At 63.8% G+C, this 19,178-nt stretch overlaps 2 protein-coding genes across 22 annotated transcripts; both read right to left on the bottom strand.

The window, feature by feature from the left end:
• Positions 1 to 64: 64 nt before the first annotated feature.
• HDAC10 (histone deacetylase 10) lies at positions 65 to 6,135 on the bottom strand. Of its 14 annotated transcripts, XM_007976207.3 has the most exons (20): positions 5,734 to 6,125; positions 5,531 to 5,665; positions 5,203 to 5,299; positions 4,841 to 4,938; positions 4,638 to 4,742; positions 4,413 to 4,481; positions 4,125 to 4,251; positions 3,962 to 4,027; positions 3,693 to 3,752; positions 3,524 to 3,613; positions 3,228 to 3,334; positions 3,087 to 3,154; positions 2,747 to 3,008; positions 2,567 to 2,651; positions 1,742 to 1,833; positions 1,551 to 1,607; positions 1,176 to 1,254; positions 791 to 973; positions 556 to 708; positions 65 to 403 (listed from the first exon to the last, which is right to left on the bottom strand). In XM_007976207.3, the coding sequence occupies exons 1-20, from the start codon at positions 5,790 to 5,792 to the stop codon at positions 380 to 382; spliced, it is 2,016 nt and encodes a 671-aa protein (XP_007974398.3). In that variant the 5' UTR covers positions 5,793 to 6,125; the 3' UTR covers positions 65 to 379. The 14 variants fall into 14 exon arrangements, 13 of the variants coding, with proteins under 13 accessions (XP_007974398.3, XP_072862666.1, XP_037863199.2 ...); XR_012089410.1 differs by having other exon boundaries at positions 1,151 to 1,254; positions 2,747 to 3,154; positions 4,575 to 4,742; positions 5,734 to 6,133; XM_073006565.1 differs by having other exon boundaries at positions 65 to 708; positions 4,575 to 4,742; positions 5,734 to 6,130.
• A 1,463-nt stretch (positions 6,136 to 7,598) lies between these two features.
• MAPK12 (mitogen-activated protein kinase 12) lies at positions 7,599 to 19,152 on the bottom strand. 8 transcript variants are annotated; one of them, XM_073006576.1, is made up of 12 exons: positions 16,971 to 19,152; positions 16,758 to 16,887; positions 16,424 to 16,547; positions 13,597 to 13,655; positions 12,132 to 12,243; positions 11,915 to 12,013; positions 11,628 to 11,675; positions 11,034 to 11,148; positions 10,723 to 10,828; positions 10,368 to 10,452; positions 10,206 to 10,284; positions 7,599 to 10,123 (listed from the first exon to the last, which is right to left on the bottom strand). In XM_073006576.1, exons 1-12 carry the CDS (start codon positions 16,981 to 16,983, stop codon positions 9,648 to 9,650), a joined length of 1,446 nt encoding a protein of 481 aa, XP_072862677.1. In that variant the 5' UTR covers positions 16,984 to 19,152; the 3' UTR covers positions 7,599 to 9,647. The 8 variants fall into 8 exon arrangements, with proteins under 8 accessions (XP_072862677.1, XP_007974390.3, XP_007974391.1 ...); XM_007976199.3 differs by lacking the exon at positions 16,424 to 16,547 and having other exon boundaries at positions 7,599 to 8,178; positions 9,950 to 10,123; XM_007976200.3 differs by lacking the exon at positions 16,424 to 16,547 and having other exon boundaries at positions 7,599 to 8,178; positions 9,950 to 10,123; positions 10,368 to 10,447; positions 10,757 to 10,828.
• Positions 19,153 to 19,178: the final 26 nt, after the last annotated feature.

The following is a 19,178-nucleotide window of genomic DNA, read 5'->3' as shown; positions in this document are numbered from 1 at the left end:
TTGAGTCCCGCACCGCGGTTGAGAGAGAGAGGCCAGCGTGTTCGTAAAGGAGGCAGAACCAGGGTTTCGTTTAACCCATGTTTACTAACGGCGCAAGGGCGGGGAGCGAAGGGCAGCGGGGCGCAGGGGCAGGAACGGGACCGAGGGTGGGTTGCATGGGCTCGGATGGGACGGGCCAGGGCGCGATAGGTGGGGCGCGGCGAGGAGAAGTGAGGGGTGGAGCGGGGGAAGCACGGGTGGGAGGGGACGGGGGTGGGAGTGGGCGGGGTTCCATGCCCCAGAGTCGTGGGAGCCGCGGGCTTGGGGTCCGGATCGCGGCAGCGAGGCGCCGGCGTGCGGTGTCCTTTCTGCGGCGTAAATGCTCCCACCTTGGCCGATTTCAAGCCACCAGGTGAGGACGGCACTACAGGAGGAGGAGCCGGGAGGAGGCGCGCAGCTGGCTTCCTGCGCTGGAGCTGGTTCTCAGCACTCACTTGCCCTGCCCTGCCCTCCCCACCGACCTCTGCGGCAGAGCCGGGCCCCAGGGCAGAGCCATGCCTCCGCAATCAGCCTCACCTGCAGCATCGCCCACTGAGGCTCCAGCTGCCCTCTCAGGTACATCAGAGCCTGGACGTCCTCCGGGGAGGCCACAGAGGAAGGGCCTAGGCTAGGAGGTGCCTCTCCACGCAGCACCCGGGCCAGGATCCCTGCTAGCTGGGGTGTGGAGTCCTGGGCCAGGGGCGAAGACGGAAGCAGTCATTGGTCCTTCCCCTCATCCCACCCCACAGCACCTCCACCCTGCCCAGCTTACCTCCTCCAGGAGGGCCAGGACTCGGCCCCCTGCCAGCCCCCGAAGCATGGCAGCCAGGAGTGCAGCGTGGGGGCCCTGCAGGCCATGGCCAGGCCCTAGCGCCACCAGCACCAGGTCAGGCTGGAAGCCATAGGCCAGGGGCAGCACCAAGCCCAAGATGCAGCTCAGGAAGCCACCAGTCATCTGTGGGGACAGCAGAGCCCAGCTCCTCATCTACAGACACCTGCTGGCTCTGGCCCTCCAACCTCAATCTCAGGGCCCCTGGAGCAGGAGCAGGGAGACAGGAAGGACCAGAGGCCTGCTCTCATGACGTGCCAGCAAGCAGCAGCGGCACACATCCATGGGCTCCCCAGCACCTGCCTTGCCGCGTGGCGTGGTCACTCACCACTGGCAGTGGTGTGGAGACTTGGAACATGGATAGGGCGGCTGCCTCCTTGCCCCCGATGTTCAGCCACAGAGTCCTCCTTCCAGGACACATGTGCATAAGTGTAAGGCCCTGCTCACCCTCCTGAGCCCAGACCACAGGCAGAGGTGGAAGAGCAATCACAGGGCCATGGGCAGGGGTGCTGTGACTGCTGAGCCTCTGTGCTGGAGACCCACCTGGCATTGCCTGTAGCAGCCCTTCTCCCAAACCCCAGCTGAGGAAGGCTCCATTCAGTACCACAGTGCCCCACCCACCCGTCACCCTGGGGCCCAGGCACACATCCGTCGCATGCCCATCCACATCCATGGCTGGACAGATGCAAGACGTGAGTCCTACCCGTCATGGGCGAGGTCTGGAGGCCGGTCCAGCTGTCCCAGGGCCACACACAGCAGCCTGGAGGAAGAGCTGGCCTCAGGACAGGTGTTCCTGTTGTCCAGAGTCCATTCCCACAGCTCTCTCTGCCAGCCAGGATAGGGGTGCCCACAGGTCCTGCCCTCAGAGGCTCCAGATGGTCAAGTGAGGCTTACCTCTGGGCTCCGTGGGACAGGCCTCTCTGAATAGCCACATCCAGCGTGGCTGCTGCAGCAGAGGCTGGAGTGGCTGCAATGCCACTGTTCACCTGTGGGATGAATAAACAGTGGAGGATGAGGCAGCAGCCAACTCCCGAGCCAGGTAAACAGATCCACGGTTCCCTCCATTCGGTGTATCTCTGTGGCTAATGTCAGCCACACTTCTTACACTCAGGTCAATCACTCCGCTTCTGTAAATAAGACGCTTACGTCTGTAATTTTTTTTTTTTTTTTTTTTTTTTTTTGAGAGACAGGGACTTGTTCTGTACCCAGGCTGGCGTGCAGTGGCGCAATTATAGCTCACTGCAGTCTCAAACTACTGGGCTTAAGTGATTCTCCTGCCTCAGCCTCCTAAGTAACTGAACTACAGGCACACGCCACCACACTTGGCTGACTTTTTTATTTTTTGTGGGGACAGGGTCTCTGTATGTTCTCTAGGCTGGTCCTGAACTCCTGAGCTCAAACATTCTTCCCACCTTGGCCCCCTAAACTGCTGTTATTACAGGCATGAGCCATTGCACCCTGCCTAAATGTATACTTTAAATCACCCCCTTCACCTCTCTGCCAAAGAGCATTTAACTGAAGCTGAGGTCAGAGGTCAGACACGCTAGTGATCCCCATCCCTGGGGCTGTTCTGGGAACCGTTCTTGGCACAAGGCAACGTTCACATCCATGTGGTTCTGCACCACCCAGCCCTCCTCTGGACAGGCCACATCTCGTTGGCAGGTCCTGGTCCCTGCCCCTAGATCCATAGCACCCCCAACCCCTCACAGGTGCTCCCACCTGCCCATCCAGCATCCCATCTAAGAGGTACAGAAGCTTCCCAAGTGCAGTGAGGGCCTCCTTCCGGGCCAGGGACTCATGTGGCCTGTGGTGGACAGACCAGAGGGACACACAGACACATCAGGCACACACACACACGTGTAGATGCGGCCCCATCCTCCCCAGGCCAGCCCTGCCCACCTGGCCCAGGCTTCTGTCTCCTCCCTCAGGGCTGACCCTTCCTGTTGGATGACATCAGGGGGCAGGACCAGTGTGATATCTGGCGCTGTCAGGGCAACAGTGGTGCGGACAGAGGGTGCAGGGCAGAGGCACGGCTGGTCCAGGAGGGAGCTCGGTGCAGGTGCAGGTGCAGCTGCCTTACACATGGGACCCCCAGGCAGCAGAGGTGGAGGCCTCCCCTCTGGGGAGTGGGTGCTGGGGCTCGTCAGCACAGGGGTCACATCTAGGGACAGTTCAGAGTCATAGCCACTGCACGGAGCCTGAGGTGGGATCCTGCAGCCTAGCACCTGGCCACACTGACCTTGCAGCTGCAGGCTCTTCCAGTACGGGGCTTGGGCAGCACGGGCACTCTGGATGGACTCCAGGGCACTGTGGGGGAGACACAACAGTGGTGACGCCTGGCCTCCCACCCCAGCCCCGCCTGCCCTCCCTCCCCTCGAACCTCTGACATGGCACCATGGGCCCTGACAGGGGTGGAGCCGGGTCGCCCAGCAGCGTCTGTACTGTCATGCACACTGACTCAGCCAGTGACTCCAGGTGGTAGCCGCCCTGGGAGGAGGGTGGAGACATGATTGGGGCAGAGATATCACTGGGATGGGGTGTCACCAGGAGGGCCCTTGCCTGGCTCTATCCCGGGCAGGATGCCCCTCCCAAGTACCATGTGGGCACCTGGCTCCCATGCTCCTGACCCCCAGACCTCTGGCCCAGGAACCCTCCCTATGTGCCATCCCCAGTCACCTCCAGCATGGCGCAGACCCGGCCGCTGGCCAGCACCTGCAGCAGATGTGTGAGGTGGGCGAAGCACTCTGGTGTGGCCTGCATTTGCCCCTGGAACCAAAGCCATGTGTGATGGGGGACCTGGGCTCCAGGACCCTAGAAGCCCTCCCTGGCCAGGCAAGGCCCTCACCTCAGGGTCCCCGATGGCTGAGTCAAATCCTGCTGAGACCAGCACCAGCTCAGGGTCAAACTACAGGTCAGGCCGGGGTGGGGAGGGTCGAGAGAGGGGCTGGAGCCCAGGTGAGGGCAAGCCAGGCCCATCCCATCCCCTCCTGAGCACTCTTCCCTGCCAGGCAGCAGTGGGGCAGCTCATAACCCTCCTCCTGCCTTCACCGTGGCACTCTAGGCACCAAGTTCCCTCCCACCCGGCTGCCCTGGGGGAATCCTCCGTGCAGTCACCTCAAAGGCCAGTGGGAGCAGCAGGTGCAGGAATGCAGCCACGTAGTCAGCGTTTCCCATCCCGACCTGGCAGGACATCCCAGGCTACATCCTGAACTGTGGGGCAGGGGAGGGGGCTGGAGGGAGGGGTCTGGGTGGGGGCCTGGGGCTTGAGGGTAGGCACCTGGTTCCAGGGTAGGTTGACAGTGAAGCCGAGGCCCTGTCCCCGCCCCACTGCGTCTGCATCTGACTCTCGAAGGAAAGGCCAGAAACGCCCATGCTCATAGCGGTGCCAGGAGAAGTAAAGGACGCTGCCAACGGCCAGCCAGGGCCAGAGATCAGAGGTCAGGACCCTCAACAGCTCTACAGCTGCCCGTAGAACCCTGACCCGAGCACGTCTGTATCTTGCCCTTGGATTTTCCCAGGCCAGGCTGGGGTTGCAGGAAAGGGTGCTGTTTGCACCCTTGCTCACCTGGGGTCATCCTCAAAGAGATACTGGATCCCCTGGCCATGGTGCACATCCCAGTCCACGATGAGGATCCTGGGCACAGACAGCGCTGCTGGCTGAGGGGCAGGGCCTCCCACCTCCAGGAGCCCGGCCAGGGATGGGAAAATGCTGGCTGGGTTCTCTCACCACCTGTGCCGCCCCTTGCTGTGTCGCCTGGGTCCACACCCCTGCAGCCAGCCTGGCACACACCTGTGTAACCCGTGCTTCTGCTTGGCATGTGCAGCTGCTATGGCCACATTGTTGAACACGCAGAACCCGTTGGCAGCTGCCCTCTGGCTGTGGTGCCCGGGGGGCCTATGGCGTGAGAGGAGGATTTGGGTTGTGTCAGGGTTGCCCTGGCCCCTCACAGGGCCACCCACAGAGGAGAAGCCAGGGGAAGCAGCAGCTCTCACCTCACCAGGGCAAGCCCGTTTCGCACAGCTCCCGTGAGCACAGCATCCACCAGCTGCAGTCCAGCCCCTGCGGCCAGGCGTGCACAGTGAAAGGTACTCTGTGGGCACAGGGGCACAGATGAGCCCCCCGCCTTCCCTGCTGCCCTTTGCAGGCCATGCCCACACTTGTGTCAGGCTGCAAGGCACCAGCTGCTGAGCACAACAGGCCAGTCCCAGGCTCTGGCAGTGCCAGCAGGCAGGTGTGCTGGACAATGTCACGTGCACGGACCAGGGGACGCTGGCTGGGATCAGCAGCCATGACTGTGAACGTGCAGAGGCGCGTGCATGTGTCTGCACAGGTGAGTGTGTCCGGGGACACGCACCGGGTGGAAGTAGATGGCGTCGAACTGTCCGGACAGTGCTTGCAGCTCCTCCTCGCCTAGGACCTGGGTCTTCCTGACCAGAGACACATACTCTGGGCTGCATGCAGATGGGCAGGCAGGAGAGGCAGGGTCACCAGCAGGAGCACGGGGGCGGGAGCGGGGAGCTGGGATTTGTGGTGGGAGTGGCCACCCTGTCACTTCCTCAAGCCTGTGAGCCCACCCAAGGTGCCTAGGGAGAGGATCTGTCTTCAAGGCTGGCAGGCCCAGGTTCCCAGGTTTCTAGATGGGTTGCCTGCCCCCATATCATGGGGGCTGCCCCTGTCCTGACCTGTGCACCAGGCCCAGCTCCTCTTTCGAGGCCTCGCGGGCTGACAACCGCAGACACCTCTGTTCCAGGCCGCGCTGCCGCAGGCGGTCCAGGGTTGCGGTCAGGCGCTCAGGGCGCTCAATCTCGCACTCGGGGCTGGGGCAGAAGAAGAGCTCAGTCCAGAGGTCCCTCCCCGCACCCCACCTCGACCAGGTCCCACTTACTCGTCCCAGAGCAGCCGGGTGGCCGTCATGTCTTCATGGTACACAAGCGCGGTCCCCATGGCTGCGCCGTGGTCAGCCTGGGTCCCCAAACGCCCTCGCTAGCGGTGCCTGCCACTGCCAGTCCCCACCTTCGGCCGGGAGCAGCCGGAGGCCTGGGACCTGCCTGGGGCGCAGGCGGGCGGCGGGCACCGGCCTGGGCGGGAGCGCACAGAACTAGGCAGGCTCCGGGATTCCAGGCGTGCAGAAGGCGCCGAGCGAGGCTGCAGTCGAAGGGGGAGGCTCCCCGCGCATGGCTTCCGGCTTCCGCGCCTCCGACCCGGGTCCCGCCCCACGCCCTGCTCCCGCTCGCTATCGCGAGCCCCGCCCCGGAGCGAGGAACCAGCAGGCGCGGAAGCCTCAGCGCCCGGAGCCGCCAGCCCTCCGAGCTGCGCTGCTGCTCCGCCTCCCCCTCGGCCCCGCCCCGATCCCCTCCTAGAGGGGCGGGGTCCCCAGGCCCTGCGCTGTCGGTTGCCGCAGCCCCACCCGAAAGCCTGTGGCTGAGCCTGCCCAGGCGAGCCCCGTTCTGCTCCAGCTCCCGGGTCAGGGTCCAGCGCAGCCCCAAGGCCACCCGGCCCGGGCGCAGGAAGAGCCGGGGTGAAGGGCGAGCGGGGCGAGGGGTCCGCAGGCAAAGGCCACGAGGCGGGAGAAGCCCGCGGGGAGGCGGGTGGCGCTGCGGCCGGCTCAGGGCGGTGGTCGTGGTTGCATCCAGGCGCAGCACCGCCCTGGAGGTTTAAGGAGGGCGAGTCCGGTTCTAGCTCCGAGAAGATCCCTGGCCTAAGAGCAGAGTCAAGGTCGGTGGAGGCGGGGACGCTGGACCGGAGTTGCGGTAGCGTGGCGGGAAACAGAGGAAGTGAGGAAGGCAGGAGGCACGGGCACAGCCACGGAGCAAGGTGCCCCAAGAGGAGACCGGAGCCCCCCTGGAGCCCAGGGGCCACCCTGTCCCCGCTGGAGCTCACGTTTAGTTGGGTCAGTTTTGGGGCCCCCAGTCCTCAGGCCATCTATGGCAGGAAGCTGGGCCCCGTGTGGACAGCAGCCATGACACAAGTCAGCGCGGCTCCCGAGCCGATGGGGATCATGTCCCCCATGCCCAGATACCCTGGAGAGGCATGAGGGTCGCTGGCACAGAAGGCCCGTCTGTCGTGGCAGCTCATCAGGTCCAATTTGGCTGGGCCAGCTGTGGAAGTGTCCACCGAGGAGGACGCCTGGCCTGCCCTGCCCTCACTGGTCTCTCTACTGTAACCCCCTGCCCTGGGACAGGTTTGGAGGTGCCCGTGGCCTGTGGTCCAGCCGCCACCCTTGGAAACACCGAGTGGCCTGCAGAGGGCGGCCTGGGCATGAAGATACCACTGGAGCACGGTAGTAGGTAGGGGCTAGAGGTTTGATCAAGAACAAAACCCAGCCCTCTGTGCTCACCACTCCACCACAGGGGCCAGAGGTGTCTCAAGGTGTTCAGCGTGCCCCCTCCCCCCAGGGACCTGCTGGCCTTGGAGGGTGCTGAGAGCTAGGGTAGATCCTAACATTTCTCCCCATCAGGCCCTGCCCCTGGGTCTGGCTTCAGGATCTACACACAGTGGCTTAAACTCTAAGCCATTAGCAGAAGGTCACCCTGTAAAAGGGGAGGGGGCCAAGCCCTAATGTGGGGGTTCGAAGCTCACTGGCACAGGTCTGGGGAAGCGGGCACCAGCTTTGTGGCCTGGGAGACATGGGATGCTCAGGCCCCCCAGCTGGCTCTGAGGGTCTGAGCTATCAGGCCAGCCTCCTCTACATGCAGGCCAAGGGCTTGGAGGCCTTAAGACAGGTCGCAGCATGAGGACGCACAGCCAGAGCAGGGAGCTACAAAAGGGTCTATTTCGTTCCAGCCACATGGGCGCCACACAGCTGATTTACATTCCAGGCAGGGGGTGCAGGAAGGTCCACTGACGTCACCCAGGAGAAGGGATGTCCCTGAGTTGGTGCCCTGCGCCCACCCTCTGTTCTTCCTCCGCATGGCCCAGAGCAGGCAGGGCTCAGAGGCCAGGGCCTGACCTGGAGCCCCACCAGCTCCGAGGTTTCTGAGGGCACCGGGCAAGGGGGCCCCGGCTCCAGGCATCAGAGGCCATCCCCAGGTCGGCCAGAGGTCCTGTCCAGAAAGTTCAGGTGCTCCTCCAGGATGGGCGCCCGAAAGCAGAGGCATGGCCATGGGGAGGAGGGTCCATGGAACCCAGGGGTCTGCTCCAACGGATGCCTTGGGATGCAAGCCCCAGCCAAGGTCAAGGTGGCAACGAGGGTCCCCTCTCAGGTGGAAGGTGAAGGTGGTCCTCACTGCCACCCTGGAGCTCAGAGATCTTCACAGAGCCGTCTCCTTGGAGACCCTGGCTCCCATCTGCCGGGGAGGCTTGAAGCTGAGCACCTCTTTGTAAGTCACACCTGGCAGGGGCGGGGGGCACGACAGAAACCAGGGTCAGCCTTTGCCTTCCATCCTGGGGTGTCACTCACAGACACGCCTGGCGGTGCCTCGTGGGGCCCTTCTCTAATCCTAATGTGGTCCAAACCACTGAGAGAATGTTTGTGTGAAGAGGCCATTGCTCTAGATCCGGATTTTCCAGGGAAAGGGGAGGTGGCCAGGGCTTGGCCACGTGTCCACCACGGTCTGTCCTAAGAGCTGAGGCCCCAGCTACAGTTGTGTGCATGGGGACTACAGAGAGGATCCTATGGCCCATGGTTTTCAAGTTTTTTTTTAGCAGGAGAAACCTTTAATCAAAGCCAAACTCATAAGCACACAACTAAGCACACACAGGAAGGGTGGAGGCCCTGCTGCAGGCACCCAGGGACCCGTGGCCTTAAGGAGTACAGGTGAAGAATCTCAGTCCATCCAGCCCCACCCAGCCAGTGTGGAGGACCAAGGCCCTGCGCCCAAAGCAGAGCCAGGACAGGGCCTGAAACACGGCACTGCTCCCAGTGTCCACCTGCTGTCCCCGGGCACCCCCACCACAGGTTGGTCATGCAGCCATGAAGAAGACACAGCCTGCCATTCTGGAGCAGAAATGAAGCCAGGTCCAGCATAGCTTCGGGCCACAGCATAGCTGTGGGAGCTGGGGAGGCTTCCCTGAGTTCAGCCTGAGGCTGCACAGGCCTTGGCCAGCCCTCCAAGATGAGGGGATAGCCCCTGGTATAGGGGATGATGGACCCTAGTAGTTAGGGTTGGGGTCTGGACTGCTCAGGGGGGCTGGGGGAGACAGGTGAGGCCCTGGGGACTATCTTGGGTATATAAGACATACATGTCTTGTCCAGATGGGAAGGATCCTAAAATGGACCAAAGAGAGGGCCGGGCACAGTGGCTCACGCCTATAATCCCAGCACTTTGAGAGGCCGACGTGGACGGATCATGGGGTCAGGAGATCAAGACCATCCTGGCTAACATGGTGAAACCCTGTCTCTACTAAAATTACAAAAAGTTAGCAGAGTGTGGTGGCGGGCACCTGTAGTCCCAGCTACTCGGGAGGCTAAGGCAGGAGAATGGCGTGAACCTGGGAGGTGGAGCTTGCAGTGAGCCGAGATCACGCCACTGCACTCCAGCCTGAGCAATAGAGCGAGACTGTCTCAAAACAAAACAAAACAAAACAAAAACCTGGGGCAAGGAGAGGCAAGGACAGATTCACGAGATGTGAGGAGAGAGGACTTAGGGACAAATGGACATGGTGAGGGTGGCACGGTGGCCCGGGTCTCTGGCCTGGACATGGCGGAAGGGCAGCAGGTCTGGGGGCCAGGAGGGGCTAAGTGGGCCCTGCTGCCCTGACTCACAGCTGCCCTTCACCATTCCTGGCTCCTTCTGTGCCAGCCTCTGTGCTGAGCCTGCCAGGAACACCCTCCTTTCATCTTTCAGCTCCAGCCAGAGGTCATTTCCACCAGGCCACACGGCCCCATGCTGCCCTCTGACCTCCCATTCTCCTCACCTGACCTGCATCCCAGGGACAGGGATCTAGGACTCTGAGCCTGGCCACCGGCACAGGGCCCACAGGGTCCACACAGGCCCTGCCCAGAGCCCCCCACTCACAGGTCCACACAGGCCCTGCCTGGAGCCTCCTACTCGGGTCCACACAGGCCCTGCCAGGATCCCCCCACTTATGGGTCAACACAGGCCCTGCCCAGAGCCCCCAACTCGGGTCCACACAGGCCCTGCCTGGAGCCCCCAGCTCACGCTTCCATTCATCCAGCGTGCGGTCCACGTCATCAAAGGAGTCGTCATACTTCTGGACCTGGGGCTCATCTTCTGTGTCGTGCAGGGACTCGAAGTAGGGATGGGCCAGTGCCTCGGCTGCCGTCACCCGCTGCTCCGCATCCAGCACCAGCATCTTCTCCAGGAGGTTCACAGCTGCGGGGGAAGGTGTGTCAGGCCAGACTGCGGGAGGCCCCACACTCCAGCACCTGGTGGCCCCCACAGTAGCCAGCCCTACCCAGAGGGCTTGCATTGGTCAGGATGGAGGCAAAATCCTTCTTCTCCAACTCAGGGAGGCCCTTCATGTAGTTCTTGGCCTGTGTGGAAAGAAAGGGTGAGGGGCAAACATCGAGGCCCGGGTCCGCCCCCACCCCCACCCAGCTCCCCACTCACCACTGACCTCATCACTCTGCAGCCGCTGCACAAACTCAGCTGGAGGCGTCCCTGTCACTTTCATGATCTCCTTCAGCTGGTCCAGGTCTGCACTGAGGTCAGGAGCACAGCTCGGGGGGCCAGAGATCAGGGCCCTCACTGCCCCCACCTAGGCAGGAGCCATCCCCACCCCCCCAGAACCCCCTACCTGGGCAGGAGCCATCCCCAACCCCAGAACCCCCTACCTGGGCAGGAGCCATCCCCACCCCCCCAGAACCCCCCACCTGGGCAGGAGCCATCCCCACCCCCCTAGAACCCCCCACCTGGGCAGGAGCCATCCCCACCCCCCTAGAACCCCCCACCTGGGCAGGAGCCATCCCCACCCGCCCCTGGTGCTGCCCTGCTGCTGGAGGATACGGTCGCTGCCCTTAAACAGCGTCTTGCCTGTGATCATCTCCGCCATGATGCACCCCACAGACCAGATGTCCACTGAGATAAAAGCCATGGTCAGCCCCGTGGGCGGGGGGACGGGATGAGATGGGGAGGGAGGAAACACAGACATAGCCCAACCCCCCCGGCTCCCACCCCAGCTCAACAGCCTCCCTGGGGAGCAGCCACCACAGGGCTCTCCGTGAAGAAGTAGAGAAGCAGATGGTGCAGCCCGAGAGGCCCAAATCTCTAGGCAGCTTCTCACCCGTCTGCGTGTAGCGCATCCAATTCAAGATGACCTCGGGTGCCCGGTACCACCGGGTCACCACATAGCCAGTCATCTCGCTATCTGCCTGCCTGGCCAGGCCAAAGTCCAGGATCTGCGGGAAGAATCAGGGAGGTGGGTTCTAGGGGACTCCCAAGGAGCCAACAGGCCACCCATGGTCCAGGAGACCCCGGGGGGGTTGGACTCGAAGCCCCGAGCTGGGGCCTCCTGACAACCTTTGAGGACTTGAGGCCAAGCCCTCGGACCCCAAACTGTGTGAGCTCCTCCATTTGGCCAGTGCACCGAGCCCAGCTGCCCTTGGGATGGAGCAGGGGCCCTGGGGCTCCCCTCTCCCTGCTGTCACCTGCTGCCCGCCAAGGCCTCAGCCCTGTCCTGGACCAGGCAGGGGCCTGGGGGCACCTCCCACCCTCACCCGCTGCAGGTATGGCATGTGGCACACCACTGCCTCCTGGGGCTCACCCACCCACCAGCTCCTCAGCCACTGCCCAGAGCCTGGGGCCTTGGCCCCCTGCCCAGGCCTGACAGGTGGATTGGTGGGCAGATCCGGAGGGGCCCCTGCCAGGCGGCACACACCTTCAGCTCACAGTCTTCGTTCACAGCCAGGTTGCCAGGCTTCAGGTCCTGGGGACAGAGGAAAGGTGGCCACTGTGCCCCACCCTCCCGAGCATGGGCACAGCCAAGAGCCTGGGTGGCACCTAAAGATGGGGCCACCAGACCTGGCCCCCTTGCTCTCTGCAGCCCTTCAAGGACAGACCCAGGTACCTGGGCATCCAGACAGGCTCCCACAAGGGGCTGTGCGTGAGGCGTGGCTCAGCCCCCCCAGACCCCGTCAGCCCCCCTAGACCCTGTCAGACCCTCACAGGTAGGACGTGGAGGCGGGGGATTGCGCTGGGGGAGGGCTGATGGGTGGCTCCTGCACCAGGACTCACTCTGTGGATGATGCCGGCAGCATGGATATACTGCGGGGACAGAAGATTCGGCAGGTTTCAGCGCACCAGGGCCTCAGAGCCACAGGGCCCTCCTCTGCCCAGCCCCGAGGCCCTGCCTGCCTCCCTGCAGCCTCCCCTGGGGCCATACCCTCAGCCCCTTCAGCATCTGGTACACGAGGAACTGGATCCGGTCCTCGCCCAGCTTCTCATGTTTCATGAGCTTGCCCAGGTCGGTGCCCATGAATGGCATCACCAGGTAACTGTGGGAGGGGCCGGAGCACCGTCAGTGGGCAGAGCCAGCCTCTGCATCCCAGAGGCCTACCCAGCAGGCCCAGGCTCAGACCCATCCGGGATCCAGCAGGTGCCCCCGGGAAGGTCACCCTGCAGCACCCGTCCCCACTGGCCTCGGCATCCTCACAACCCCTCCTTGCAGTGCCAGGCTCCATCCTGCCCCAACTGTCACTGCCAGCAACGCTCACACCTCCCTCCCACCCTGAGGACTGTCAGACAGGCAGGAGGCTGCCCTTTGGGGTTTTTGTTTTTGTTTTTTTTGAGACGGAGTCTTGCTCTGTCCCCCAGGCTGGAGTGCAGTGGCCGGATCTCAGCTCACTGCAAGCTCCGCCTCCCGGGTTCATGCCATTCTCCTGCCTCAGCCTCAGCCTGGGACTACAGGTGCCCGCCACCTCGCCCGGCTAGTTTTTTGTATTTTTTAGTAGAGACGGGGTTTCACCGTGTTAGCCAGGATGGTCTCGATCTCCTGACCTTGTGATCCGCCCGTCTCAGCCTCCCAAAGTGCTGGGATTACAGGCTTGAGCCACCGCGCCCGGCCTCCCTTTGGGGTTTTTGAACCCTCTGCTAAAGCGCCCTGCGTGCCAGGCTGGGAGCTGAGGCTGCGTGGAGGAGGCAGCAGGGCTCGAGTCTTCACAGGCAGGGGAGGGAGGCAGTCAGGTTTCAACTTCGGAACTTTGTGCCAGAGATGAGGGAGGTGCCTGGGGGCGATGGAGGCATGGCAAGGCATCTGGGTCAGAGGGGCTGGCTGAGCCGGTGGAGACGGACACAGGAGAATGGTATTTAGCACCTCCCCAGAGGCCACTGAGGCCAGCGTGGGTCCTTGACCTCTGCAAGTCAGGCGGGAGGCACCTGCTACCCTCTCCAGGCCTTCCTCAGCCTGGCCCTTCACTCTTGGCCGACAAGGTGTGAGTCCCGGGGTGGTCGGCTGCAGGGCAAGGGCAGGGTGGGTCCTCCCTACCGCTTCTCCCCCACCTGCTGGGAAAGGTCAGCAGCTCCAGTTACCGGCCACACACTTGGTGCCAGGGTCCCGAGCACGGGACCTTCCTGTTAACAAATGGTCAGGTCCAAGGTTCACACCTCCGGTGCCGGAGAGCCCAGGTGCCAGGCGTGAAGGGAGGCAGCAGCCCCAGCTCTGCCCAGCTGTGGGTCCCAGGACCATGTGGGGGAGGGTGTGGGGCAGAGTAGTATGGGGGGGGGTTGGCAGTGTGCATCCCCCACTCAGGCTACAGGAAGAGAACCCCATGCCAACCTGGAACCTGAAGCCAGTGCCAGAGCTGCCCACCACCCCTCGTGCCCAGCAGCCAGCCCAGGTCGGCACTCACAAGTCTGTGAAGTCATCCAGGGTCTCGTCAGGAGTGAATACGTCCAGCAGCCCAATCACCTGGGGGCCCAGGTAGAGTTGAGAGTGCAACGGAGGACACGGGCGGGGGCACCCCCAAGAGTGGCACAGCCCTCTGGGCAGGAAACCCCCTCTGCAGCTGTCGTCATGCCCCACTGTCCAAAGGGCCTGGCTCTGCCCACTGGCAGCGTGGCCCAGCCCTGGCACACATACCCACAGACACGTTATTTTTGGATGGTGACAGCCGGGATCTTCTGGGGGAAGGGCAACCCGGAGTCTGGGCTGGCTCTGAACCGTCCAAAGGGCTCCTGCCACTTGGCCCTTTCTCCCCTCTTCTCCCCAGCCAAGCAGACCCACACCCAGGGAAGGGATAGCGCTGTGAGGAGAGGCCAGGCCTCTGCTGGTGAGGCCCAGGTGGACAGCACCATGACCCGCCAGACTTGGTCCCCACAGCACCCCTGGTTGGGGAGATGGACCGTGGACAGGTCATGTGATAACTGCTGCCTCAGCATTTTGGGGTGACAGGGTCCCAGGGAGGCCTGGAGAAGTTCTGCACAGCCAAGGATGGAGGGGCAGGTAGACATGTGGGCTGCGGGACACCCGGCAGAGGGCACATGCAGAGTAGTCAAGGCAAGAGGGAGAACACTTGGAGAGTTTGAGGAACACAGGGAGGGAGGCCAGGTGGCCAAGGCCCAGGCCAGGGAGGGGCTGAGGAGAGGCCAGAGGAAGCCGGCAGGGCAGCACACACCAGGTGAAAGTTTGGCTTTGATCTCAAGAGACAGGGAAGGATTTAAACGGGTGTGATGCTAAATGCGTCCTGCTGGCCGTGGTGTAGGGACTGGCCAGAGTGAAGCAAGAATGGACCTAAACTGGAAGGACAGCTCTGCCAGAGCCGTGGGCAAGAATGTGGAGGGAGGAGGAGAAGGAACAGAGGCCCGTCCAGGGAGGCCTGGGAGCAGCGGGGTCTGTGGACACAACAGCTGGAGGGTGCCCGGGAGAGCGCTTTGGCAGAAGATGGAAAGCAGGGTCCTGTGGGCTAGGAGCCATAGGACTTGGCTTGGCCTCTGTGGTATGGGGCTGGCCTGGAGAGGGAGGTGGCATGGGGATGGCAGGACTGGGCCCTGTGGCAGAGCCTCCTCCCCCGCTGAGCAAGGCATGTGGCCTCACAGAGCTTCAGTCTTCCAGGAAGATGGGGTTCCAGGGAAGGAGCCTCAGCTGCAGGCCGGGAGCCCAGGGGGTGGACCCCCAGGCACGGTGGGGACCCCAGGACAGCAGGGCGGTGGCTAAAGAAAAGCCTTGGTGGAGCCCAGCGCAGTGGGTCACGGCTGCACTCCCAGCAATTTGGGAGGCGAAGGCAGGTGGATCACGAGGTCAGGAGTTCAAGACCAGCCTGGCCAACATAGTGAAACCCCGTCTCTACTAAAAATACAAAAAGTTAGCCGGGTGTGGTGGTGGGTGCCTAGAGTCACAGCTACTAGAGAGGCTGAGGCAGGAGAATTGTGTGAACCCAGGAGGTGGAGGTCGCAGATCGCGCCATTGCACTCCAGCCTGGGCGACAGAGGGAGACCCCATCTCAAAAAAGAGAAGCCCCAGTGGACAGGCGCAGTGGTTCAGGCCTGTAATCCCAGCACTTTGGGAGGCCAAGGCAGGCGGATCACTCGAGGTCAGGGGTTTGAGACCAGTCTGCCCAACATAATGAAACACCGTCTCTACTAAAAATACAAAACATTAGCCAGGCATGGTGGCATGGACCTGTAATCCCAGCTACTCAGGAGGCTGAGGCAGGAGAATCACTTGAACCCAGGAGGCAAAGGTTGTGGTGAGCCGAGATCATGCCATTGCACTCCAGCCTGGGCAACAAGAGCGAAACTCCATCTCAAAAAAAAAAAAAGAAGAAAGAAAAGCCCCAGAGCGCTTGGCTGGATGGGGCAAGGCCCGAGCAGGTGAGTGAGTGGGTGGGTGGGGGCAGGGGGCCGAGGGGAAGGCTACAGTCCTGGGGCAAGGTCTTGGTGTGACAGGCGGGATGGGGGAGTGCGGTGGTGGCAAGGTGGGGGCAGGGCTGGGTGTGACGGGGGTGTCGAGGTGGGGGCAAGGTTGGTGTCCACCGCAAACAGATTTCACAGGGCCCAGGGTGGTGAGCTGGGGTCAGGGTGGGCTATGGGAAGCCTCAGAGAAAAGGACCCACCCAAGGGGCTGAGAGAGTGGCGGTGGCCAGGAACCAGGGGGCGGGTGGTTTGCTGGTGGACGCAGGGACTCATTCTCCCAGGGCAGTGGTGGCTCGGATGACCCAGGAGGGTCCAGAGCATCTCACCCTGGAGCTAGGGTCGGGGCGCCCAGACCACCTGCCTTCAGGCTGGGCCCAGACCAGGGGCAGGGCAGGAGTGATGTGGGGGGCAGTGGACAAGTGGGACTGTGTCCAGAAACCAGAGGGCCCCTGGCAGAGAAGTCAGGCTCTTAGCAGCCAGCCACCCGGTGGGAGAGGCCCAGGGCAGCTGTGCATGGCATCTCACAGGCAGGACTGGAAAGGATGGGTCCCCAAAACGAAAGGGAGGGTGTCTGTGAGATGACCACCACGCCCAGTGCCCCCCAGACAGCAGCTCCCTGAACCCTTCACTCACCCCCAGGGGCTCCAGAGGGTTCACCATACTCCCTACGTTCTGGCGCCCCCCTCCTCCCCCTCCACCGGGTCGGAAGACTCGGGAGATGGACAGCAACAAAGTGGGCTCCACAGAGGGGCTGGAGAGGGGCCCGGATGGGAAAGAGAAGGTGCCCCTTCCAGGAAAACCCTCCTGCCGGGAGCATCCTCTCACCGCGGGCTTCCTGGCTGGGGGCAGGGTTTGGCGTGAGACCTGGAGGATCCCCTGGGCCTGGCCAAGTCGTGTCCCCTGACCAGGGCCTGGCTGAGGCGCCAAGTCAAGGGGCTCTTTCCCGGGCCTGGCAGAGGAAGGGGAATGGCCCTTGGGGGAGTCGTCTCCCAAAAGGAGACGGACCTTGCTCTCCTTCTCCCCTGGGGACCCACGGCCCGACCCCCGCCCCGCCCCACAGCAGGTTGCCTGGGGAAGGGGTTGCCAGGTGGAGGAACCCAGCCCAGCCGAACCGAGCCGAGGCCGGGGCGCCTTCCCGGAGCGGGGTCGCGCGACTCACGTTCTCGTGGCGCATGTGCTTGAGCAGGCGCAGCTCGCGGTAGGCGCGCTTGGCGAACAGCTCGGACTGGAAGGGCCGATACAGCTTCTTGATGGCCACCTTAGCGCCGGTGCGGCTGTCCACGGCCGAGCTGCGGGGCGGACCGCTTAGCGGGAAGGCCGGGCACCCCGCGCAGGCCCCGCCCGCCCCGCCGGCCGCCCCGCCCGCGCTCACCACACCGCGCCATAGGCGCCCGAGCCCACGGGCTGCAGGTCCCGGTACACGGCGCGCACCTCCCAGGCCGTCTTGGTCACCTCCTGGCGGTAAAAGCCACTGCGGGCAGGCGGTGGAGAGCTCATGGCAGGCCCGGGAGCCGCCCACCCCGCAGAGCCCGCGGGCTGTGCCCCCGGACCGGGGACCCGGGATCGGCGGGACTTCCTCGGCGTGCGCCCCGGGCCGACTCCGCGCTGCTCGCCCGCCCACCGCTGGGACGCTCCTGCTCCCGGCCCTTCCCTCGGGGATGTCCCAGGTGCCGACCCTGGCCCGACCCCGACCCAGGCAGCGCACGGCCCCTCCCCCGCCCGGGGACCAACCGGCCCGCGGGCGGCGCGCACGTGACGCCCTCGCCCGCCCTCCGGCCCCTCCGGAAACCCGAGGCGGCGGCCGCCGGGGGAGGGCCGGAGCCTGGGGGGAAGCGCAGGGGGAGGGGAGCGCCGCCCGGCAGCTTTGTCCCGACCTAGGGCCGGACGCGGCGCGGAGATACCCCTGTCAGCCTCTCCCCTTTGGCTGAACTTCCCCAATCTGGGGGTGGAGCCGGGGGAGGGGGGAGCTCCTGCTGAGACCCTGGGCTCCAGTCCTGACTGCCCATGGTTCCAGGGCGCAGGGCCCATCCTTGACAGCCTGAGCGCTGACTTCTATCGGCAGTCCCTAGTTGGGCTGAGCCCTGTGTACCTAGAGTCAACTTCCCACGCCACCCCCAAGGATGCCCTACCTCTGCGCCTGATCCATCCATCCCCGAATGGGGGGTCCATCTGCACCTGTCCTGCCTGTATCCCTCTTTCTACACGGAGGGGTCTGTCTCCCAAACTCCTCAGGCTGCATCCCCAACCCCACCCCTGTGGCCACTGACCCCGGGCCTCTCAGTCCCATAGGTCCCCGAGGGCCCTTTTGGACACCCAACTCCTCTCCCTGCTCCCCCAATCTGTGGGGTGCCTGCTGCAAGTGTTGCAAGTGCCGGTGCCCCTGCCCGTCCCATCCCTGCCTGTCCTCTCCTGCAAAACCCAGGCTGAGGGTGGCTGCACTGTCTCCAGCAGGGATGGGGACCTGCCGCGGCCCTCAACCTGACCTCTCTGTGTGGGCGTTATCCTCCCATAGGTCTGGCCCCATCCTAGACCAGATGCTCTGGTGGGCAAAGCCCCACCCTGACACCCCCTCCGCAGTCCAGAAACCTGGGTCTGAGGAGGGATGTGGGTGCACCCTGGGAGCCCACTGGGCTGGTGGGTAACAGGATCGCCAGGGCCCTCTGCCCCGCCCTCCGGCCATGAATCAGCAGCTCAGCCGCTCAAGGGCGGGAGGAGCTTTACACCTGGGCTTTGGGCCGTGTTCCGTGGCATTCATCAGCTCGTGCCCAGTGAGCAGGGGCAGCCCGGGGCTGCCCAAACCACAGCTGCCTGTGGCCTGCACCCTTTGTGCCCTGGGCTGCCTGTGGCACTCCATCTACCTCTTCCAGGAAGCCCAGCTTCCACTGCTGTCCCCCTTAACTCCCCGTGGTGGAGCTCAGGGGTCCAGAAGGCCCCGCACAGACCAGGCTTCTGAGGTGGGGCTGTGTCCCCATTCTGCTCCCACCCCCGACCGCCAACACTGGACTTCCCCCAGGACTGACCACTACACTGATGAGGCCCCAGGAGGGCCCCCAACTCCCAGACGGTTTCCACCCCTACCCAAGACCCAAGCAAGGGCACAGACTGTCCCTGGCCCCTAGAGACACTGCCTGACCCCAAATGGTCTGGACCCTCCCCCACACGTAAGCTGCAGAGCATAGTGGGAACGGGACCAGCACACACATTCCCTGGGTTAAAGTGGCCTCTTTTTCCTTCACCAGGAAGGAAAGGAAAGCTATTTTCCCTAGCCCACCCAGCCCCCGCCCAGGGATGGGCAGACCCTTGCTCCCTTGACACCCAACTTCCCCCCAGCCAGCTTCCCTGACCACTGAGGGGTAGGGAGGTGGTGTCTGGATCTTGGCCCGAAGCCAAGCCTGCCCAGTACATCCCCACAGGGCAGCTGGGGTCACCATCTGGGTGGCCGTCCCACCCTGTGCCCTCAGAGCCCACCAATCAGCTGTGTCCTCCCCTGGTCCCCCTGGGCTCAGACCCTCCAGGGAGCAGGGAGGGGGCCAGAAGGTGGCCACTGGTCTGACTGGGGGCCTGAGGGATCTGGCCAGCT

This window comes from Chlorocebus sabaeus, chromosome 19 (assembly GCF_047675955.1).
Source record: "Chlorocebus sabaeus isolate Y175 chromosome 19, mChlSab1.0.hap1, whole genome shotgun sequence".
Classification (NCBI taxonomy): domain Eukaryota; kingdom Metazoa; phylum Chordata; class Mammalia; order Primates; family Cercopithecidae; genus Chlorocebus; species Chlorocebus sabaeus.
This window is presented reverse-complemented; position numbering and strand designations above follow the sequence as displayed.